The 22135-nt window shown below is 59.7% G+C and overlaps 10 protein-coding genes across 10 annotated transcripts; 6 read left to right on the top strand and 4 right to left on the bottom strand.

Moving 5' to 3' along the window:
• Positions 1-3159: 3159 nt before the first annotated feature.
• Positions 3160-5942, top strand: JDV02_006195 (uncharacterized protein). Its single transcript, XM_047987564.1, has 4 exons — positions 3160-3878; positions 4231-4292; positions 4446-4716; positions 4790-5942. Exons 1-4 carry the CDS (start codon positions 3507-3509, stop codon positions 5633-5635), a joined length of 1551 nt encoding a protein of 516 aa, XP_047843550.1. The 5' UTR covers positions 3160-3506; the 3' UTR covers positions 5636-5942.
• JDV02_006196 (uncharacterized protein) lies at positions 5730-7489 on the bottom strand. Its single transcript, XM_047987565.1, has 2 exons — positions 7170-7489; positions 5730-7059 (listed from the first exon to the last, which is right to left on the bottom strand). Exons 1-2 carry the CDS (start codon positions 7330-7332, stop codon positions 6101-6103), a joined length of 1122 nt encoding a protein of 373 aa, XP_047843551.1. The 5' UTR covers positions 7333-7489; the 3' UTR covers positions 5730-6100.
• Positions 7490-7625: 136 nt separating this feature from the next.
• Positions 7626-12131, bottom strand: SEC31 (protein transport protein S31). Its single transcript, XM_047987566.1, has 3 exons — positions 11679-12131; positions 8134-11620; positions 7626-8082 (listed from the first exon to the last, which is right to left on the bottom strand). The coding sequence occupies exons 1-3, from the start codon at positions 11885-11887 to the stop codon at positions 8038-8040; spliced, it is 3741 nt and encodes a 1246-aa protein (XP_047843552.1). The 5' UTR covers positions 11888-12131; the 3' UTR covers positions 7626-8037.
• Positions 12132-12207: 76 nt separating this feature from the next.
• Positions 12208-13118, top strand: JDV02_006198 (Peptidylprolyl isomerase). The gene is made up of 2 exons (XM_047987567.1): positions 12208-12711; positions 12768-13118. The coding sequence occupies exons 1-2, from the start codon at positions 12391-12393 to the stop codon at positions 12900-12902; spliced, it is 456 nt and encodes a 151-aa protein (XP_047843553.1). The 5' UTR covers positions 12208-12390; the 3' UTR covers positions 12903-13118.
• JDV02_006199 (uncharacterized protein) lies at positions 13028-13740 on the bottom strand. The gene is made up of 4 exons (XM_047987568.1): positions 13549-13740; positions 13477-13492; positions 13320-13382; positions 13028-13260 (listed from the first exon to the last, which is right to left on the bottom strand). Exons 1-4 carry the CDS (start codon positions 13633-13635, stop codon positions 13145-13147), a joined length of 282 nt encoding a protein of 93 aa, XP_047843554.1. The 5' UTR covers positions 13636-13740; the 3' UTR covers positions 13028-13144.
• A 217-nt stretch (positions 13741-13957) lies between these two features.
• Positions 13958-14509, top strand: COX12 (Cytochrome c oxidase subunit 6B; the record flags this gene model as incomplete). The annotated part of the gene is made up of 5 exons (XM_047987569.1): positions 13958-14012; positions 14076-14111; positions 14174-14286; positions 14355-14418; positions 14475-14509. The coding sequence occupies 5 exons, from the start codon at positions 13958-13960 to the stop codon at positions 14507-14509; spliced, it is 303 nt and encodes a 100-aa protein (XP_047843555.1).
• A 150-nt stretch (positions 14510-14659) lies between these two features.
• On the bottom strand, positions 14660-15927 carry JDV02_006201 (uncharacterized protein). The gene has a single exon (XM_047987570.1). It carries the CDS (start codon positions 15670-15672, stop codon positions 14830-14832), a length of 843 nt encoding a protein of 280 aa, XP_047843556.1. The 5' UTR covers positions 15673-15927; the 3' UTR covers positions 14660-14829.
• Positions 15928-16195: 268 nt separating this feature from the next.
• On the top strand, positions 16196-17348 carry JDV02_006202 (uncharacterized protein). The gene is made up of 3 exons (XM_047987571.1): positions 16196-16301; positions 16397-16809; positions 16922-17348. The coding sequence occupies exons 1-3, from the start codon at positions 16263-16265 to the stop codon at positions 16965-16967; spliced, it is 498 nt and encodes a 165-aa protein (XP_047843557.1). The 5' UTR covers positions 16196-16262; the 3' UTR covers positions 16968-17348.
• A 1461-nt stretch (positions 17349-18809) lies between these two features.
• JDV02_006203 (D-arabinitol dehydrogenase (NADP(+))) lies at positions 18810-20877 on the top strand. The gene is made up of 10 exons (XM_047987572.1): positions 18810-19092; positions 19257-19360; positions 19424-19428; positions 19483-19566; positions 19623-19727; positions 19780-19983; positions 20036-20219; positions 20274-20355; positions 20406-20503; positions 20568-20877. The coding sequence occupies exons 1-10, from the start codon at positions 19058-19060 to the stop codon at positions 20708-20710; spliced, it is 1044 nt and encodes a 347-aa protein (XP_047843558.1). The 5' UTR covers positions 18810-19057; the 3' UTR covers positions 20711-20877.
• A 166-nt stretch (positions 20878-21043) lies between these two features.
• On the top strand, positions 21044-21970 carry JDV02_006204 (uncharacterized protein; the record flags this gene model as incomplete). Its single annotated transcript, XM_047987573.1, has 1 exon — positions 21044-21970. The coding sequence occupies one exon, from the start codon at positions 21044-21046 to the stop codon at positions 21968-21970; it is 927 nt and encodes a 308-aa protein (XP_047843559.1).
• Between the last annotated feature and the right edge of the window lie 165 nt (positions 21971-22135).

A 22135-nucleotide genomic window follows, 5' to 3' on the forward strand; every position in this document is an offset into this window, starting at 1 on the left:
ATAAGCACGCCAGGAATGGATGAAGCGCATGGCGTTGGCGTCAGCCTCCGGGACAGCGGGCCACACCCCTGTCGGTGAGCGAGCTGGCGCGCCCGGAGGCTCCCCGGGAGGGGTGGTGCAGAAACTCCCGTGGATCGTACCCGCCGCCTGCTCGGTGGAGGAGGGTCGGTCCCGCTTGTCTGCTGGCTGGTCTGGCTGGGACTGTCCCCGGGTTGGGTTTGAGTCTTGACAGCCCAGGCTGGGGGATGGGCTGGGGAAACGGACCTTTTGGCTCGGATAGGCCGATATCGACGTAGCGGGTCCCTGAGCATCCCGTTCGTTTTCTGGCTCCTCCGCGCGCGTGTCATGTCCCCATCTGCCACACATCTGGCGATTGGTTGGACGAGCGCCCGGACATTCCCGCTTACCTTGGCTTCGCACATCGTGTTCTTTGCTGTCCCGACACTTTGCTGGCCACCCACCTCCCGAAGCCTCCGATGCGGGCACCTCGATACAGCGATGGGTCCCGCCCAGATGACGCATCTCTGGTTCTCCACGCCCCCATGCAGCAAAGGCGACAATCACATGCCAGTGCTCTGCGCTCTCCTTCCCCTCCCCTCCCCTCGTACGCACCGCCCGCTCCCCGCTGTCTCCCCAGAGCGGTGCAGATTCCGTCCGGTACTGTTCCGCAGCATCCTTTCCTTTCTTCACTCGACGCGGGTCTCCACGTCCATCCCCCCCGCCGCTGGGTAGCGAGTGGGGAGCGCTCGGGCGGGCTGCCACGAGTTTTGCTCGGAGGCCCGGGCCCGAAGGCTCGCGCCACCCAGGGATTCCTACCTGGCTTGGGATAATTGGGGGGAGTGCCGGCGTGAGGCTTCGTGTCTCGGGTCTGGTCTTCTGGAGGCGGGATCTCGCCCGTTTGGACTCGCTGCAGGGGGATGATGAGGATGGCAGGTAGCGCGGACATTGTTGGGTCCAGTGGCGATGGCTCACGCAGTAGTCTGGCTGGCTTGGAGAAGAGCATGCAGAGAGCATGCAGAGAGCATGGCCAGGTCATTACAGCCTGCATCAAGCCGGGTCCCAAGTCGCGTGGTTTGGGAACCGGTTCTGCGTCTGCGGTCCGGCGAGTGGAGCCCCTTGCTGGTCTTGTGCAGCGAGACCATGCAAAAGCAAATTAGTAGTTTGTGCGCCTTGAGCGTCCTGCCTGGCGTTGGCATGCAAGGCACGGGCGGCCATCAAATCTCGCCGTCCTGAGAGACTAAGGCGAGACCAAGAGAGGCGCTCTCAAGGGATACGAAGTCGGTACTTGTGCACCACGGCATGAGCCACCTAACCTCGCGATATCTCGGGCTGCTGCTGCTGCTGCTGCTGCTACACGTCGGTCGTTACGAAGTAACGTGTGTATGTAGGTAACTAATCGGTTGTAAGAAAGGCGGTCCAGTGCGAGGGCGGCGAGCAAGCCACCCGGCACGTTGATTTCGGGGACGTGTCGTGCGTGGCCGTCCACCACCCAAGATCGTCGTCGAGGCGTGGATGAGTGGGTGGGTGTGGTGTGTCGACGTCGACGTCGAACTGATGTGCATGCACAGTTGCACACGCACACACACACACGCACACACACACACACAACACGCGTGGCACACATGACGCTGCACGACCAAGGACGCAGCAAGAGGTGATACGTGTGAGCAGTTGGGTTACACCTTCCGCGCCTGCCCTGCCTGGGCAGCCTGTCCGTCACGGCGGTGTTACAATACCTGCAGCAGCAGCAACAGATAGATTCCCATACCTAGTAGTAGGCGGCGGCGTTCGTCGCAGGCACGGGAAACTTACCAACTACAGCGACAGCCCGGCAATCTGCGTTCCCCGCCCACACTGCATCCCGGTACCTCATTTACACGTCAAACTCGTCGCCGTCGTCCAATTTGTATCGCCTGACACCGGCGCCATGGAGCCCGTCCGGCGTGGCTGCACTGCCGGCGCCAGCGTGTTCCCCCGAGGGGTCGGTCTCATGTCTTCATTTCCATTTCCATTTCCATTTCCAGACGCTCGCCCGCCCGCCGCCCTGACCTCTCCTCTCTCTCCGCGTGCCTGCGTGGACAATTGACAGTGGACGCAGAGCGGTCCCAGACGCCCGGACCCGGACGTCGGCCGGGGGCGCAGTGCTCATGGAATCCACTGGCGGTGCCTCCCAGGTACCCTTGCTTGGGCAGATCTCCGGGCGGTGACAGCCCTAGCCTCCTAAGGTACTCCGTAATGCTGCTGCAGATGAGGGAGCGCAGTGGAGCGCAGTGGAGCGCGCTCCGTTACAGCCAACCTCACTGCAAACCCGCGTCTGGCAAGTCGACCGAGCGAGTGCGCTCCACCCCCTGCGCCGCGCCTGCCCATAACCGTCCGCCAGACTGGACCTACCTATCCATGCCACTATTTTCAGCAGAGCCCCGGCTGTCGCAGGGAGGGAGAGGACACCAACCTAAGATGAGATGGGAAAGCGGAAGGCCAGCAGCGGCCCTGCTGGAACCCGCCCGGGTGCCTTTCTCCCCCTTGTGATGACGAGAGCCCCACGACAGGCAGACCAAACCAAACCAAACCAAACCAGAGCTCGCTGACAGCCGAGGCTTGTGATTGCCGGCAGTTGCGCCTAAAGAGGGGGACCGCTAAGTTGGACGGAGTCTCGTTCAGCCAAGAGCCAACAACAAAGGCATCTCTGTCTCTGGCGGGAACGAGAGCTGCTATGCTAAGCGCGCGTTCGTTCATCGTCCTTTCAACTGAGCTTCGCCTACCCAAAAAGCCCCTCCTACCCCCGCAGCATCGAGGCCGTTCCGTCGAATGTTCGGCTGCCCGCAAGAGCGGATCAGGGTAGCAGCAGCAGCAGCAGCAGCCGCCGCCGCTCGCCTCGACCAGCTTGGAGGAACCTTCCCTAGCTAAGGAATCAACGAGCAAGCTCGCCTGTCCTGGAGCACGCGACACGTCACGACACAACACGCTACGCCACGCCGCCCTCGCCGACTTCACCAACGACCAAGGCAAGCGTCCTGCCTACCTACCTACCTGCCACCAGAGGAGGACTCCCCCCACCGGTGGCTTCTGCCCGGTCTCTGACGTCGTACCTTGACGACTTGCCCTCATCGCTCGCTGGGCAGGGGTTTTCGTTCGCGTCACTGACAGCCCCCCCCCCCTCTCTTGTCTCCCTCCCCGCAAGCAGCCAACCGCATCTCTTCGCCTTGGTGATCTGATCTGGTGACACTGCCAAGTACCACGAAAGTGAAGTAGCTGGTGCTTCCACTTCTCTCGTCTGCAAGGTTGCACGATTCCCCATTTACCGGCTGTGACGCCCTCGCACCGCCGCTAGTCCCTGGAGATCAGCCCGGTTTGTGCCGAGGCGCCGGGCTGTCGTCTTGTGTGTTGTGCGTACAGTTGCTGCATCCATCCATCCATGGTCAAGTCGTCGTCGTCGACGACAACGACCATCCCCGCCAGCCTCGTTGTTTGCGCGCAGCCGCTTGTTGCTGCAACCACCATCCGACATGCAGCAGCAGGCATCGCCCTCACCACCACCAACACGGCTGCGCCGCCATGCGGCTCGTGGAACGCGCCCCGGGAGCACCACCACTACCAAGAAGCCTTTCCCACTGCAGCTCCAGTCGCTTCCGCCGGTCCTGCGGCCCCTGGTTCGCGCCTACATCCTGGGCTTCGCATCGTCGGTGCTGCCACGACTCCTGACCGTCATCCTCCAGCACCTCTCCCGTGCGAGGGCCAAGAATGAAAACTGCCTCCCCGCCGAAAAGGACCACCGAAGCTTTGTCGACTCGGTCCTTCACGTCCTTCGCATCGGCCTGGAACCGCAGCGCTTCCCCACGTTCTGCGCCGTCCTGGTCGGCGGCGCTACCGTCTTACAGGTGCGACTGACTACTACCTCCGCCGCCGTCATCCTTCCGCTGTCATCCCTCCTCCTCCGTTCCGTTCCTTGCCTTGCCTTGCCTTGCCTGCCATTCCTTCCCCGGATCTGGGAACAGTCGAGATCACGCATCCGTCCCCGCATCACATCTGGAATCCCCCCCCCCTGGTGTGTGGGGTCCAAGGATTATTCCTCGACGGCGCCAGTCGCGTCCTTCTCTGATGCGGCGTCTCGGAGCAACCCCCATCCTCCTCTTCCTATTTTCGTAGCGCCCGCCCACTCACCGCACCTCACCTCACCACCCACTTGCTCAAACCACTCGCTGCCCGCTTCTGTCGGCTGATGTACCCCAGGAGCCCCTGAAGAGAATCGTCGCTCGATGCGCTGCAGGTCTTGGCGAGACCGCCCGTTTAAGGTACGTGTAGCGAGACCGTGCTTTTGTGTTTCAGGACCTGCAACTTCACCACCACCACCATCACCTTCACCACCACCACCGCACTACCTGCGTAGCTCCGCGGTAGGTTCCCGGCACCTAAAGGACTACTTGGACTGACAAGGAGCGCAACAGAACTGCGAGATGGCTTGCTTCGTTCTTCGCCGCGTGGCTCAGCCTCAAGCTTCTTCAGTCGAAGCAGCAGGCGCCTCGGAAGAACTCGTCGGCGCCTTTCCGGCCGCCCAAGCCGACTGATGATGATGCCGTCGCCCCTCATCAGGGGAAACTTGCCGGTCGGACGCTCGACCTGACGCTCTTTGCCGCGACCCAGGCCGTCGACGTCATCGTCGGCGAGCTGTGGTCCCGGCACAGGGCCCGGCGCACCGCTGCCCGAACATGGACAAAGGTATGATGCCACTGTGCGCGCTCGTTCACTCGCCGTGACGCGTCAGATGCTAACATGGCGGTTCTTGTTACAGGCGGAGCAGTTCCTCTCCCAGATGATTGACCCCCTCTCCTTTGTCGCCTCGTGCGGGCTCATCATGTGGGCGTGGTTCTACGCCCCGGACAGCCTGCCGCGGGGATACAACAAATGGATCACGTCGGCCGCCCACGTCGACCTGCGGCTCATCGAGGCTCTCCGCCGCTTCAAGACCAAGGAACTTCGGTACCGCGAGGAGACGGGGCAGACCTCCCTCCTTGGGTCCATGTGCGAACACTACGGGCTCCCGTACGAATGGGGCGATCCCACCAAGTTCGTGCCCTTCCCCTGCGACATCGTGCACATGGGCAGAGGCCCCTCGTGCGAGTACCACGCCTGGCGCCGCTTCTGGCTGTCGTGGAGGTGGTCCATGTACACGTACCTGCCCCTGGCGCTGGCCCTCCAGCTGCGCAAGCCTACGCGCAGCAGCCCCTGGCTGGCGCTCAAGTCGGCCTGCCGCTCCTCGGCCTTCCTCGCCACCTACATCACCCTCTTCTACTACGGCGTCTGCCTCGGCCGCACGCGCGTCGGCCCGCGCCTCGTCGGCACCGACACCGCCTGCCGCAACCGCATCGACGGCGGCATCTGCGTCGGCGTCGGCTGCTTCCTCTGCGGCTGGAGCGTCCTCATCGAGACGGCCAGCCGCCGCAAGGACATGGCCCTCTTCGTCGCCCCGCGCGCCATGGCCACCCTCCTACCCCGTCGCTACCCCCTCGAACGCCAGTGGCGCGAGACGCTCGCCTTTGCCGTCAGCACCGCCGTCGTCTTCACCTGCGCCGCCGAGAACCCCAAGCGCGTCAGGGGCATGATGGGCGGTATCCTCGGCCTGACGTTGGGACAGTGACGGGGCGCCATTCCAGACGACTGTCGTTGCGGCATCACGTTGAACCCTCCGCAGGGCCTCGTTGTACTATACATACACTACACAGTGAAGAGACTTTTTTGCGGTCAGCGATCAGCTAAGGCGGCGCGGGGCGGGAGTCTCGATTAGAACCGGAGACGCGTGGTGTGTGGCAGCTCACGCTCCTGCATCCCGTTCACCTAATGCATAATAATACAACATAAATCAACAGTAGACATGACTACGACTAATAACACTGAAATGTGCCATCCCTCAAGTCTGCCAGCCAGTCTGCCGCAGTGTGTGAAATGTATTATGCATTGTGGGCGAGAAAGAAGGCCAGATGACGACCACCACCATCACCACCACAACCATCCATTCCCGCCACCCATCCGAGCTTCCCGTAGTATAATAGTATACAGCTACTACAGCACTCTTCAGCCCCTACCCAATCCAACCCGACCCGCTTCACGACTTCCACCAGGAGCACACGCCCAGCACAAACATGCACGCCAGGATGTCGGCCCTCACCGTCGTAAAGATCTGCCCGTACCGCAGCGCCACCAGCAGGTACCCCCTGAACGGCTCGGGCACGAACCCGGCCACGGTCCAGAGCATGCCGGTGGGCTGCCCCCGCTGCGGGCCGCGGGCCTTGTCGAGGAAGAAGCGCGTCGTGAGCAGCACCGCCTCGCCCGTGGCGAAGATCCAGAAGAACATGAGCTTGCGCTGCTCGTTGGCGGCGTATTGGCCGTCGTAGTCGAACGATGGTGACGGCGCGCCGGCGGCGGCGCCGGCGGACGCAGGGTCGTAGCCGTGCGCGTGCGCGACGGCAACGTCGTGCGCGAGGGAGGCGCGCTCCCGCTCCAGCCGCGTGCCGGAAAAGGGCGTCAGGAGCGTCACGTACAGGCCCAGGCCCAGGGCCAGCAGCGCGTGCAGGATGCGGAAGAAGGCGGCATAGGCGTCGGGGCGGGCGGCCTGCTGCTGCTGCTGTTGCGCGCCGGGCATGCCGGGCATACCGGCGAAGGGAGAGGAGCCGGCGCCGCCCGCACCGCCCATCATCTGGGTCATCATCTTCATGAGCGGGTCGTCCTCCATGCCGGGCGGCAGGGCCGGCCCGTCGGGTCCGGGGCCGGGGCTCGGGCTCGGCGATGCGCTCTGCCCGGGGCGGTCGAAGCCGAGCATCATCTGCCGCAGCTGGGCGTCCGAGATGGACGGCTCGGCGCCCGAGACGTTGCGCCGAGACGGCGTCCTCGTTTGCGGTTCGTAAAAGTGCTCCGAGATGTCCACCTCCTCGGGGTCGGCGGCGGCGTGGTGTGGTGGTGGTGGTGGTGGTGGTGGTGCCTGCGTGCCAGACACGGAGCGTGACTTGGGCGACGATGCATCGGCTGCCACCGGGGGCGTGACGACGGGCGAAGCCTGTTCTGTATCTGTGATGACCATGACGCAGGTCAGTCTCCGAACTCTCAAGTATATATGATCCCCCTCTTGCGTTTCGCACGGAGGAGAGGGCAGGCAGGGCAGGGCAAGGTAAGCGCACCACCGACTACACGGCCGCCTATGCCGGTGATTTTGTTCAGGCGTGCCGAGCCGCCGGCCTTGATCTTGGCCTCGCGCCGCTCCTTGCGCAGACGGGCCTGCTCCGAGGCCCGCGCGGCGGCGGCGTCGGCGTCGTTCGACGTGGCCGCAGCGCTGTCCGCCATGGCCGAAGGGAAAGATGCAGGCGGCTTCGACCGATAGGTGAGGGCGGCGGCGTCTCGTAGGAGGATGAATTTCTTGCTCGAACTACGCAAGGAACGAGGTGGCGGTGGTGTAGCGACGGAGGGAGTTGAGGTCCGGGGGATGGATGGAAGAGCTGTCGTTGGAAGCTTGCCCCGAGGTGTGTGACGCCAGGTGTGGGTGCGGATGGAGACTCTGAGCTGGCGCCATTGGGAGCCCCACAGTGGACGACGACACAACACCTCACTCAAGGTTATCTACGAAAGCACTTCTGCAGCTCACATCGACCAACTGCGAATTGTGCCTATCTTCGCGCAACTACAATATCAATCCGAGGCCAGACCACTGTGACTCAACCCAGCGGTGCGAAATATGCCGCCTGCCTCAGTCCGATGCGTCCTTATAGGCACCAAGTCCAACCTGGCCTCTTGGAAGAGAGGGCCGCAATGGGCATGCTCGCCTGATCTGGCACGGCCAATGGAGCAGCCTATTTCGGCGTCCCTTCAGTGCTTGATGTTGGATCCACCGCAGGAATCAGTTTAAACATCCCTTGCTCTTTCATTCATGGCTTTTCTGCTTCAACTACCTTGACCATGCTTCTATCCCCCAAGGCCCCCTTCACCTGTACATCATTCGTCAGATCGTCTTTTGCCTCCTCCAGTATTTAACTGCTTGCATCAAGTAACAAATCAAGGCGTTGCCTTGCTCATGCTGATCAGTCGCTTCACGCCCACCTGCAGGTTGGGTTAGCACGCTTCTAAACCTTGTTGAGCACCATCGCTTACCATCCAGTTTCCGCACTCCTCCGTCTTGTCGCGCTGAATGTCCAGCTGGATCTTCTGAGCCGTCGCGTAGTCCTTTGACTGGATAGCCTGCGCAAGCTGAGAAAGTTGATCAATGGTCGCCGCTTGGACAAGCTCCTCGTTGTTCAAGTGATCGAACAGCAGATTCAGCCGCTTCTGCGTGTCCTTCACTTGCGGTGCAAATGTGGCGGGAGCCTTGGATGCAACCCGCTGCATGTCCTGGCTAAGTATATCGACAAGCCCCTGAGCGTTCGCAGGGATGTGCGAGCGATCACCGGGCGGGTGCTTAGCCTTTGTAGGCGGTGCGGCAGCCTTGGGCGGCGGCGGAGTAGGGGTTGCCCCGCTGCCCATTGGTGGTGGCCCGGTCGGTGGCGGTCCTTGGGGAGGCGCCGAGGGCTGGCTTTGGGGCGCCGCGTACGGGGATGGCGCATACTGTCCCTGGGGGGTGGCCTGCGTTGGCGGAGGTCCATACGGGTTCGCGGGGGGCGGGCGGCTGGCGGGACCTGGAGGCGGTGGCATCGTTCCCATCGGGGGTTGACTAGGTTGTTGCGGTTGCATCGATGGGGCTGGTGCGTATCTGTTGGAGGGCGGTGCACCCGACGGAGGGGCATTGTACGGCGAGGCCGTTCGAGGCACCGTCTGCGGCATATGCGGCGTCGGAGCGCCTGCCGCTGGCGGAGGCGGCGCGTACTGGTTGGCCGCGCTGGAGGACGGCCGCGGCGGCGGGGCCTGGAAAGACTGGGGAGGACCGGCCAATGGAGACTGCACCCGGGGCGGCGCCGGACCCTTAGGGGGTGGCGGCGGCGGGCTTGGTCGTTGTCCATAGGGAGTGGATGATGGGGGAGCTGATGGGGGGCCCGATGGGCTTTGCTGCCCGGGGAATGGCGAAGTGATGGGAGCCGAGCTGGGCGTCGGCCTGCGCGGAACGGCCTTTGTCACCACAGGGACGTCGTTCCAGACATCCATCTTCTTGGATTGAGAAGGAGGGGGCTGGGACGGCGTGGAGTTTCTCGGAGGAGGCCCGCCCATCGGGGGAGGCTGATGGCCCATGTTGGGATATCCGGTCTGATATTGAGGCTGGTAGCCACCCTGGGGTTGATACGGATTCTGAGGTGCCATGTACTGTTGCTGCTGCGGTTGCGGCGCCGGGCTGTGGGTTTGGCTCAGGCCGACAAAGGGGCTCGGCTGGGGAATGCTAGGTCCAAGACCAGCCTGCGGCGCCTGGTAGCCATAGGTCGGCTGCATTCTCGACGTTGCGACGTTGGACGTCGCTGACTGTCGTCCAATGGCGGGCTGGGCAGCAGGCTTCTTTGTTGCCATCTGTACCCGGCTCCTGGCAATCTCGGCCGCGGCGTACTTGGTGGGAAGCAGGTCCAGGTATTTCTGAGCGACTTCCAGCTGACCGTGTCCGGCAAGGATATCGGCGTACTCTGTATACTTGTCATACAGTGTCGCCAGCTTCCAGTCGGAGTCCTTGCTCTGCTCAGTGTCTTGGAACTTCGTCACCTGCCGGAAGACGGTGACCTTCTCGATAAAGTTCTGGAGCGATCTGGCGTGCACGGAGAAAGTAGAGTCGTCTGAGGTCTGCTTCATACCAGCTTGCTCCTCTTCCTCCAGTTCAGTCACCCAGATGTCGACGACCTTCTCCAACTTGGACCCGACAAGGTAGCAGAATGAGGCATCCTTCCTCTGGCCGGCCTCGCCGATGCGGTCGCCGAGAGCTTCGCAAAGGTCTGGGAACTCTTGTGGGTCAGAAAAGGTGCAAAGAATCGCCATGGTCTCCTTCCAGTTCTCCAGGTTCGCGTTGTACACGATGTCCCAGAGGTTCTTGCCGATGACAGAGCCAAGGAGACGCATGTAGCTGGGCATGCCGCTCTTCTTGGCGAGGTACGCAGCCTGAACCTTGTCCACCAGTTCCTGGCCGCCGCAGTTGGCGATCAAGAAGGCGTCGGCGATACGCTCCTCGGCAAGGCAAATGTCGCTGGCCTTGGCGAAGTTGCCCAGCATCAGGGCCCTGGTAATGGACTTCTCGACAGAGGTATCGCTGTCGCTGAAAAGGTGGAACGGATTGTCGGTCTTGGCTCCCTTCGTCGCGGCCACCCCGGAGAGGAAGTCATCGCCATCGCCATCGCCATCATCACCGGCCCAGAAGTCAGATTTTTCCTTCACGGGGGCTTCCACAGATTTAGCCTCAGCCTCATTCTCGCCATTCGCAGGCGCCTCCTTGGTTGTGCCGTTGGTGGCAAGCTCATCCTCCTTAAAGCCAAGGTACTCGATGATCTTGCCGCGAGGGTTGTCACCAACAAGCGTCTCCATGACCTTCCAGTCTGCCTTCTCTTCTTCCGTCTTAGCTTCTTGCAACCGATCCTCGCAGATTGCCGTCAGGTCGCCAGTTGCAAGAGCCTCTTGGAACTTCTCAGTGGCAGCTGACACCGCAGAGTCGATAGAAAACTGCGAGATTGTGACCTTGGAGCTGCGCTTCTGCCCTGGTTGCGAAGGCAGGGCCTTGAAGATGACAACCTTACCACCAAAGCCAAAGGAGGCGCCGATTGGTCGCTCAAGCCATTTCGGTGCCTTGTTCAAAGTGAAAGACGCGCCTTGGGGCTGAGTCTGCGCTGCTCTAAAGAAGTCCTCTCCGTCCAAGCTTTTATCCGCCTGGGTCTTGGCGGTGTCTGGGTTGGTGTTTTGCAGCGTCTGGATGGTGATTTTGCCATCAAAGCTGGCAGAGGCGGACAGGTTGGGGTTGTGCGGATTAAACTGAGCTTGGAAGATCCAGTTGGTCATTTCAGGGAGCTCCCCGAGACGTTCCCCCGTTTGCGGATTCCAGACAAGTGTGCGGTTGTCCTTGCCGGACGAGAGCAGGATGTCACTATCCTGGGAGCACCAAGACAGCGAGAGGACTCCCTGCTCGTGCCCCTGAAGGGTCTTCTCCGGCGCATTGGAGTTGCGCAAATCCCACAGCAAGATGACCGGGGTGGTGTCGTCAGGGGTTGCCGTCAAAAGCTTAGTGGAGTTGTTCGGGTCCCAAGCAATGGCGCTCACAGGTCTCCGACTGTTGTTGAGCGTGAGGGATGCCTTCTTCGTCTTCAAATCCCACACAGTCACAAAGCCGCTTTGTCCTCCAGTTGCCAGAATGTGGGAGACTTTTCGGTTCCAAGCCAGGCATTCGATATCGTCTGCGCGAGCTGCTGGGTTGCCGAGACGGAACGGGTTCGAAATGTCGTTCACATCGTAGATGAACAGCTCGCCTTTGGCACCCGCGGTGGCAAGAATTTGTGGCTTCAGAGGGTTGAACTGCAGTGCCTTGATTGGCCCCGTGTGCTTGGATGTCTGGGAAATCAGGGCGTCGGAGGCTCCAGCTTCCAGCTTCGCGGCATCCCAGAGGTCAAGGGAACCATTCTCGAGCGCGCCGGCAATGATGCCCTTGGGGTGGTCGGAGTCGGCAGGTCCCCAGGCAATGTCGTAGAACCTGTCTTCGGGGTCAGACACCACAGATCTGGTAATGAAGCCACGGAAATAACGCGTACTTGGCGTCAGTGGTGATGCTCGCCACTGGCTGAAGCTCCAGGCCTTGGCCCTGGTCGTCCAGGGACAGGTCCCAGAGCTCGAGCTTGCTCTCGTCAGAGAAATCGGCATCTACAGCACCGGCACGCGTGCCCGTGACCAGTAGAGGTTTGCCTGCGCCCGGCGACCAGGCAAAGGTGGCCGTTCGGGGCACTTCGCGAAGGCGCACCATGATGGCGGGGGTGGGTTACCGACACGTCCTGACGGGCGCCGAGACGGATTGGCCTGGTGGTGGGTTCGTTGGGACAAGAAATGTGAGGCAGATCAACGTCTAATTGCCAGGGCTGAACATGGGCGAGATTCGGAGAGGCAGCCCGCAGCTTCGGGTAGCAAAAGGGGAGGAAAAGCCGTCGTGGTGGAAGAAGCAACGCGGATCTGGCTTGGTGTGACCCGGGGCACGCACGGTATGATGCCAGATTGCAGGCTCCCTGGCTCCGGACCTCCTGAGCTCCAGGCCAGGGACACGACAGCGGCTCTCTAACAAGTAACAACCAGCGCCCTGAGGGTGAGGTGGGGTGTTGCTGTCACGTGATGTGCGCTAACACTGCTTCACGGTGAGGAACCCAGGCAGGCCAATTAGACCGACGACTCTTGAGGCGCAAGAACTCATGAGAGTGACAACTCAGCACCCAGACTTTCGCATCACCGCTGTCACGCAACCGGCAATCGTATAGGATGGCTGACGCCGCTCGCTGGAAAGCGACTATCTTCGTCGGCGGACTCGCGCCTACAGTCACACAGAGCCAGGTTTTGGACGCCTTTATCCCGTTCGGCGAGATTGTTGAGACTCAACTTCCCAAACCCGATTCGCGGAACTCGACAGATACCCACAGAGGGTTCGCGTACGTTGAATTTGAGGATGCCGACGACGCCAAGGAAGCCATCGATAATATGGACCAGTCCGAGTTCTTTGGCCGCATTCTCAAGGTTTCACAGGCAAAGGCGCCCAAGAGTGCAGAAGAGGGCCTAGGCAGCAAGAAAGCTATCTGGGAGCAGGTGATTGCTCCCGCTTTGATCCCCGCATCGGAGCGTATCGCTGATCATTCATGTAGGAAGGCTGGTTGGCCGAGCACGCTGGGACGCATGAGAACGGCACGACGAACGGCCATGACCAGGCCGTGGACGACGCGCCAGATCCCATGCAGGGGCTGGAGGGACTGGATGTTGCCGGACCAAAGCCTGCTTGAGATTTTACTGTTTCCTGTCACATTTTTGCATAGCGATGGCGTTGCGAGAGCCACGGGTTGTACGGCGAGCGATGGGGGTGGAGACCACCTAAATTCACGGTCGCGGCGCATGCGGGCAGTTGAATGGACAAGATCAACTCGTGCGATTGAGTCTCTGTTTGCCTTGTGGAGATATACAGTAATCCACCTTCCGCGACAAAGTAAAACATTGCTGGCGCGGGCCTTGGAGTATTTGACAGTTTCTAGTGCTCAGCTCGGCCAGAGGGTCCCTGCCGGGACAGCCGCAGGTTCTTGTCGACGAAGAATTTCCGGACGCTCGAGTAGCCGGCAGCACAAACAGCGAACCCGACGACGACGGCTACAGACATGTTGTCAGTGGTTAAATAGGCGTGTCGGGCCAGAGTGGGCGGTATTTACCGAGGGGAATCAGCTCAGCGGGGATTTGCTTGAGCTTGCGGAGTCGCTGGGAGACGGTGTGGCCTTTCGCAGTTGTCAGTCCTCGATTGTCGCATAAGAGCTCCAGGAGCTTCGGAGGGGTGCTAAAGCCCTTTGCGCTCCTTCTTTCGTCACGTACCAGCCTGGTCTTCCTTCTGTACGTCGATTCTGTTAGCTATGTCACGGCCACATCGGTCGGCGGGAACCCTACGGGAATGGGGCGCATCATCCGAGTCGACGGCCGGAACATCATCCGAGCCGTCGGCTGGAACGTCCTGAGAGCGGCGGTAGAGCGCATCGTGAGAGAGTGGAGAGGAGCTGGCAAGGCGCTTAGCAATGGTTGTGATTCAATTGGAAATTGTCGCCTTTCCGAGGTGGTGTTTGGAGGTTGCCGAACACCTGATGCTGCAACGGACCCGCTAGCGTCGTGGTTGCCTTATGTAATTGGCTATGCAACCTGAGGCACACAACCGAACACCCGCCAGCGCCGGAACATCCAGTCGTGCTGCAATCATCGACGCATCCATTCAACCTCATCATCCACCACGCCCGGAGCTCTGAATTGCCCACCCACCTCTCAGCAGAACTCCCAGACGTCCGCCGACGCGCATCAATTCACAATGGCAGACGACGATGGCCAGGAGCTTGTCCAGAAGCCCTTCAAGTTCGTGACTGGTATGGCTGATAATCCCTCCCTAAAAAATGAGCTGATCTTGACCCGAGGCTAACGATGCACAGCCGGTAAGCTCACCCGCGACCACCCGACGAGCGCGAGTGCACGAAGAGCACCGCGCCGCACGACGAGACATCGAGAGACTGACTTCTCAATTGCTCAGGCACGGACGCCCGCTTCCCCAACCAGAACCAGACCAAGCATTGCTGGCAGAACTACGTCGACTATCACAAATGCATCAACGCCAAGGGGGAGGACTTTGCCCCTTGCCGCCAGGTACGGCTCTGGCCGCTCAAGGAGGAACGCTCTCGACTGTGCAGCCGCAGATGCTAACACAGGTGTAGTTCTGGCTCGCGTACCGATCACTGTGCCCCTCTGGCTGGTACCAGCGCTGGGACGAGCAGCGCGGTAGGCACAACCTATGGCATACGTATGTCTCAGGATGCGCTAACATGACTCAACAGAGGCTGGAAACTTCCCCGTTCGGCTGGATGCTTAGAGGACTCAAATGTAGATTTGGTGATGTAGTTATTAGGGAACAGGGTGCCGGAGGGGATGGCTCTGCAGCAAGGCCTGCAATGTACTACTCGCACGTTCTTGTAGGCAATCGACACTTGCGGTTGTTATTTGATATCACAGGCGAGCAGTATGAGCAGTGCACAATTTCGATTGTAAAATGCAAGGCCGTAGGCAGGCGACCCCACTGGTATCAAAATGTCGTCGTGACGATCCCTTTCCCACCTATCCCGAACGCCGCAGAGAGTAAAGCAAATGCAGTTTGGCCAAACCCAAGACTCTTAATGTCCGCAGCCCAAACGCTCAGTCCTTTTTAGAGCCACCCTCATCATCGTCCGAGCTCATGAACTCATCGTCATCGTCGAAGCCAAAGAAGGTGCGAGGCTTGTCCTTTTCCGTCTTTTCAGGCTCAGACGGGGTAGATTCCTCGGAGCTCGATTTCTCTCCTTCGTCAGAGCCAGAAGCATTGTTGCTCTGCGTAGACACAGACCCGTGGGATGTGCTGACCAGGTTGTCCTTGTAATTGCCGGCCTTCATGGCAGCAATCACAGCGTCGCGCGTCCTTTCGCTGGCTTCTTCCTTGTCCTCGACCCATTTCCCGTCCAAACGCCCCTTTCCGCCGGCCTTAATTTCGGCCTCCTTCTGCTCAGATGCTTGAACGATTTGTTCCCACCGCTCCCGCCGCCTGTCCTTCTCCTTCTTTTCCATCTCCGGCTTGATGGCGAGATATTCGGCGAGGGCCTTGGCCTCGTTGACGGTCCTGAGGCGGCGCCCATCGAGGTTCCGGCTTGATCCGTGGTCGTCCTGGCTCTTCTTCTTCCGCGACGACATGCGGCCTCCGGCGGCGCGCAGCTGGGATCCGAAACCGCCCTTGCCACCGCACAGAGGGACAGTCAGGCGGAGGGAAAGGAACTCGTCATCGCTGGTGGAGAGATATGTTGACAGCGGGGCCTCGGACCGCTCCGGCAGTTGTCTGTTTGACAGCGTCGTCAGGATGAGCCTGGTGTCTGTGACGGGCAGTCTTTCGTTGATCTCGTCCCGGAGCTGTGAGATGGTCGTGGTCGCCGGGACCGGCACTACCAGCGTAGACGGTAGGCCAAGTCCCTCAAAAGTTGAAATGAGAACGTTGAGTTTGTTAGGAGCCATGTTGATGATGCGACGGCTGATGCAGTGACAGTTCGAAGTACGTCGTCGCAAATGTTGACTGGGCCTTTGACACCAGCGCTTTAGCGGCCGGGCGGGAGATGACTAATACACCCAAGCAGGTGAACAGTCTGGATGATGATCACCACCACCTTTGTATCCGTTTTGCCGCGACTCGAATAACTGAGGTGGAGACTTGCGGCACAGGGGGTCGATTCAAAAGTCGGGAGAGTTATACTTCTAAGTTGGTGTCGTTCTGGCTCGCGACGTCGAGGCTCTCAAAACAAGGACAAGTCCCACAGTAAAGTTAAGGCGTTGCGCGCTCAGTCGGACTCACGTGATCGTGTCCCACTTCTGAGCCGTGACAGTTGCCAGAATCGCTGCACCGCCACGAAACGACACCCTTTGCGCCGCATCACGTGCATATCCAGCCACAGCGCACAACAACTTCGGGGGCCCCACCACCTCGCTAGGTAGGTCGATTTTCTCGTAGGGTTTCCGCCCACAAATGTAATCCATTTTGAGACCTTTGCACCCGCCGCCCGAAAAACTGCCCATTTTCAACATCGACCTCAGCACCGCAAACCGCCACGATGTTGATTCCCAAGGCCGACCGCAAGAAGATCCACGAGGTATTTCGAACCCTCCCCGCGAGTTTGACGAGCGAGCGACTTCTCTTCAATTTCCTGCGTTCGGTGTGACTGATCGATGTGTGTGTGTGTTCCAGTACCTGTTCCGCGAGGGCGTGCTCGTCGCTCAGAAGGACTTCAACCTCCCCAAGCACCCCGATATCGACACGAAGAACCTCTTCGTCATCAAGGCTTGCCAGTCCCTCAACTCCCGCGGCTATGTCAAGACTCAGTTCTCTTGGCAATATTACTACTACACCCTGACCCCCGAGGGTCTCGACTACCTCCGCGAATGGCTTCACCTCCCCGCCGAGATCGTCCCCGCCACGCACATCAAGCAGCAGCGATCGCACGCTCCTCCCCGTGGCATGCTCGGCGAGGGTGAGCGCGAGCGCCGGCCGTTCGGCCGCGGCCGTGGCGGCGACCGTGGCGACCGCGAGGGCGGATACCGAAGGCGGGATGCTGGCGAGGGCAAGGAGGGTGGTGCTCCCGGCGAGTTCGCTCCTCAGTTGTAAGCTCGCCCCTCCCCGTCGGATTGCACGGCAGACGCCTTGAGGGCGGCTGCTCGGCCGGAACATGCGCATCAAGCAAACAAGGCAAAGCTAACTGGATATTTCTTACAGCCGTGGTGGCGTTGGCCGTGCCCGCGGTGGCGCTCCTCCCTCTTAAGCGATGCGAGTTTCCTTTGGGGTTTTCACTATCGAGATGCATGGCGAAAGGTACCGACATGTACTCTTAAAAATGAGGGCAATTCTTTACCATGAGAGTCCGCTCGTGAGAACGGCAGAGTGGGGGACATCGTGGGAGTTTGGAGGGTAGATCCTCGGGAATTCATTTGCATCAGGGTCAATGTTTACCGTCAAACGAGAACATTTCGCTCGGATAACCGTGACCGTGAGCGTCTGTCGCTCCTCTTTTGACGAAATTCGAGCTGCATGGTCCCGGCAGCTTCATCGCGACTCCGAAACGGGCTCGACTGCCATCAACAGTTGGCGAACATGCGCTACGAGAACCTGGCTCCTCGTAGACCATGCCCAAACACAGACGTCCAGACAGGACCAGACTGAACGTTTCAGCGGCTCAATATTTGTCCCCGAGAACCCCAATGGAGGACCTGCTGCTACGATGCTGTGCGCCGGTTGTTGAGCGTCGGGCCGGTGGGTGTCCCCACGTCATCCAAGACGCGGGAGGAGCGTGTGAGATGACGGGAAGTCCTTTGGCTCGCTCAACAAAATATGGCCCAAGCGGGCTAACGTCCGAACTGTCGCTGCCCGCAAGCCTGGTCAGGTTCCACAGACGGCAAGATCCTTGCCGCGAGCGCATTTGCATTCATCAGACGCCCCCGTTGACGATGTTCCCGACAACTCCCCGCCGACCCCGCCGGCAGAAGGTCCGTACTATGCGACGCCGTAGGACTACATATCTTGGCGTCCAGGTTTGTGGTGTTTCAGAGGCATCACATGACCCTGCAAAGAGCGGTGTCCTCTGGCGTGCAAAAGCCACCAGGGATGGCGACAGGCTAGCAGTGCAGGTGCCGACCGCGGGAGCTTTCCGGGATGCGGAGCGATTCGGGTCAAAAGGCTGATCCCACATGCTCAGGTGGTGATGACGGCACCTCGCGTCACACCCACTGATGCGGTGGTAGGTCAAGTAACTAGTATTTCCCAGGCACAGCACAGTAATCTGTCTGCAGTTCGGCAGAGACATTGACGAATTGAGTGCCCAGGGCCGGCCTCGGAGGATGCCTGCATGCCTTGTGTGCCTACCCCTCCCACCTTGCTTCGGCTTATCCTTGAAGCTGTTGCTCCTGTTGCGTCGCAGGAGCTGAGCTTGCATGGCCTGGGCCCTGCAGTAGTCTAGCTCGCGGCGTCGGTGAACAGCATTGTTGCGACCTTGCAGCAAACAATGATTCCCGCCTCTCAACGTGGGAAGCGGCTTGATGGTTGCTCATCAGACGACATGGATCCCGCTCATCTCCGCTCGGAGGCGACCCCGCGAGATGGTGGCGAGTTGCTTATCGACGCCCCAGAGTCCTGGCTAGGCACCCATCACCCCGCCTCGGCGCTTTCTTCGCACGCATAGTACTTCGCACCCTAGCCGGATATCCTTCACAACCAGTCGATGTTGGCCAGGGACGCGGAGGCGGCGGCGCACATCGCAGCGGGTCGAAACAACCAAGCTCATCCTCGGTCTACTCCAATAAGCAAAGATCTCCCTGGACTCACTTTCCACCCGCCATCCTACGTTGAGAGAGAGAGCAGCCACGCCTGTCGTGTGGAGCGGCTAACACTCGATGTTGGTGCTGGCTGGTGGGGCGTGGAGTGTGGACTGACCACGACAAGTCCGCAGTGTGTGCGCGCACCCCGTCTCAACCAGTCAGCCAGGTTGACAAGCGTCCGGCAATGCGGGAGGGATGGAGTCCAGAGTCGCCCCCCTGGCGTGTGCCATGCCAGAAAACGTACATAGAAATAGCGCTCGCCCTCACGGCTGAGAGGCGGGCCAGCTCGCTCTCGTCCCCATCGGCCGCCGAATTTCTGCTGTCTTGTCGAATTGAAGGTATTCCCACCCAGGTGTAGTGGCCTCGGTAGCAGCTGGCGGCCTGCTCAAAGTGGTCAGGGCGAGTTTGTGACGTGAAAGGGACTTGGTGGCTCACTGTTGTTCCTTTTCCCAGCTCCGATAAACAGACGTAGCGTCCCGTCGAACTGCCTTTGTTCGTCCACAGTACAGTACAAGACTGCAACCAGACACTTTTACCGAAGATGGCGTCCCTTCCCAAGGAGATGAAGGCTCTCAGGTACGTCTTTATATACCCGCTGCTAGAGCTGGCCCGGGGACCCTGTCGAACCATCAAGGTCCGCCGCCATTGCCCCCAACCGTCCATGCGTTGCGGCCTAGATGAGCCCCGTGGTTCGTGCAGCATGGAGCCTACTCCGCATTTCTCACTCACATGCTCTGCAGGTATGAGAAGCCCGAGGACTTTTCCATTGTCACGGTCCCTCTACCGAAGCTGCGGGACAACGATGTCTTGGTCCAAGTCAAGGCCTGTGGTGTTTGCGGCACAGGTGAGTTAGCTGCATGCTGATGATTCAGTCCGCATGGTGGGAGACTAACAGTTGTGTCCACAGATCTAGTATTGCTTCTCATGGCTTGTGTGCATTATTTAACGTTACTGACAGTGCGTTAGCACATCCACGAGGGTGAATTCATCGCCAAGTTTCCCCTGATTCCGGGACACGAGACTGTTGGCGTGATCGCTGCCATTGGCAAAGTATGCTCCCCAGTCGAGCATCGCAGCAACAAACGGTCCCTGACATGACTCTCCAGGATGTCAAAGGCTTCGAGATTGGCGATCGTGTTGCCGCTGATAACAGCGAGCTCTGCAACGAGTGCTTCTACTGCCGACGTGGCCAATTGCTGCTGTGTGAAAACGTGAGCTTTCTCCCAATAGAGGGCCTCGGCCACTATTAATCGTTACTCGCAGTTCAATGCCCACGGCGTCACCATGGACGGCGGCTTCGCCGAATACTGTGCCTATCCCGCCGCAAAGGTCTTCAAAATCCATAACCTGAATTGGGTCGACGCCACCCTCCTCGAACCCGCCTCCTGTGCGTGCCACGGTCTGGAGAAGATCCGGCCCAAGTTGGGATCTCACGTCCTCATGTTCGGCGCTGGTCCTACTGGTCTCGTGAGGTCTCTCTTTCTCAAAATTGCAGGATGTAAGCTGATAATTGCCGTAGATGCTTGCTCAGCTGTTGCGTCAGAACGGAGGCTGCCAGGTCACAATTGCGGCCCCTCAGGGTCTCAAGATGGAGCTGGCCAAGAGCCTCGATGCAGCTGACACCTATATAGAGCTGTCCCGCGAGAATCCTAGCGCACAGTTTGACAAGCTGAAGGCCGATAACCCATATGGCTTCGACATTGGTGAGTCTTGACGCACACCCCAGCTGTCGTTATATGGTCACTAACAAACTGCAGTCGTTGAGGCCACGGGTTCCGTCAAGATTCTGGAGGACTCTATCAACTATGTTCGCCGCGGCGGCACGCTCGTAGTCTATGGGTACTGCATTTCGAATCGTCGATTTATGGCGGAGTGCTAACCTCATCCAGTGTCTATGCCAACAAGGACAGAGTTTCGTGGCCGCCGTCAAAGATCTTTGGTGACGAAATTACCATCATCGGTTCCTTCTCCGAGACTTACATGTTCCGTACGTGCTCCCTTTCTGTCATGGACTTGCAGGAGACGTTGCTGACGGGACTGTTGGGATACAGCTGCCACGATTGACTACCTTGACTCGGGCAAGGTCAAGACCAAGGGCATCGTTAACAAGACGTTCAAGCTTGAGCAGTTTGGGGAGGCCCTGCAAAGCATCAAGGACAAGACTGCCATCAAGGCCGCGATTGTGTTCGACTAGATTGATGACTTGCCAGGAGGCGGCACGGAAGTCGCTTGGTGGATAGCTGCTTCAATTGACGGCGTATGAGCGTCACGGTCAATGCCACAATATGGGGGTGTAGAGTAGCATTTACTTAGGCCATAGACCTGAAGGGACGCGGTCGAAACCTGGCATAGACGATGAGGTCTCGCGTAGAATGCAGACTTATCGGAGCTCCGATTCACGGCCCTGCAAGCCGGTGTGCTTTTTGCGGCAAGTTGCCTGGATGCACCTTCCAACCTCTGTTCCTTCCTACATCATCGGCAATGCTGTTTGTGGAAAGAACAGAGCGTCTCGCACCTGCCATCCAACATGAACATTGGCGACTCTCCACTCTTCAAGGACATGGCACGTCCTGTGCTACTGCAGACCTCCGCGCCGCACGACACGGAGCCCAGGGCTCGTAGGGGCGCCATGGACTCGGTCGTTCAGTTCCTTCTCAACCGATCCCGAATAGACGTATCCAGAATCCGCATCGAGAGAGCAAGTGAAGAGTACGACGCCCAGCAATCCGTTGCCCTTCATTGTGCACGTCTGATTCACATTGGCAGCTCATGCGATCTTACCGTGGAGTTCCGTCTCACCAAGACTGGACCGATTAGGAGCACGGTCAGCGAAATGGACGTCAGCCTGGCCTTCAACGGCTTCTGCTTCGCCAGAATTCGACTGCCTACGGTGAGGACCAGCTTCTGGGGGGCCAATGTCAGGATCCAGGAGCAGCGACTACACATCGCCGACATGGCCACGTTCAAGTCATACATGCGAAGCATCATAATGGACGACGAGACCAACTTTCAGCTCGAGCAAGGGAGATGCACCGTGGCTGCTCTGGGGGTAACAGCGAATTGCGACTATCGCATGAACATACCCATCCGCGGCATGGGAGGGCCCGAAGCAAAGGTGCAAAGCTTAAAGCGCGTCGGTGAAGACTTGACAATGGTGCTCATCGTCGAGAACCCGAGTCCGGTCGAGGTGGACCTTGGAACCACGGTCTTTGCGCTTCGAAGCGGCTCCTCACAGCCGTATGCTGAGCTGAAGGGACCCCTGACAATCGTTCGAGGAAAATTTGGCTGTGTTCTGCAAGGCAAGGCCAGGACCGGGGCAACCTTGTCAACCAGAATGAGACTGACTGGCATTTGTGCGGAAGAGGTGTCGTGGTGCCGCGAAGCAGTGCCGTTCTTGGATCTGGCTGTTGATCTGAGTCCCGGTATCGTTGCGGCAGCAGATGCAGGGCATTGATCGATACTGGACTGTATGGGGCCGCATAAGTGCCATGACATGAAAGTCATGCGAGGTCTGGGCTCGTCGTGCGGTCCACGAGTCAAACCCCTGGGGAGTCAGAGCTGACTGACGTTGGCCACCTGTTTACAAAGCCCACATTCTCTTTCCGCTCCTACGAGATAA

This window comes from Purpureocillium takamizusanense, chromosome 5 (assembly GCF_022605165.1).
Source record: "Purpureocillium takamizusanense chromosome 5, complete sequence".
In the NCBI taxonomy this organism is placed as follows: Eukaryota; Fungi; Ascomycota; class Sordariomycetes; order Hypocreales; family Ophiocordycipitaceae; genus Purpureocillium; species Purpureocillium takamizusanense.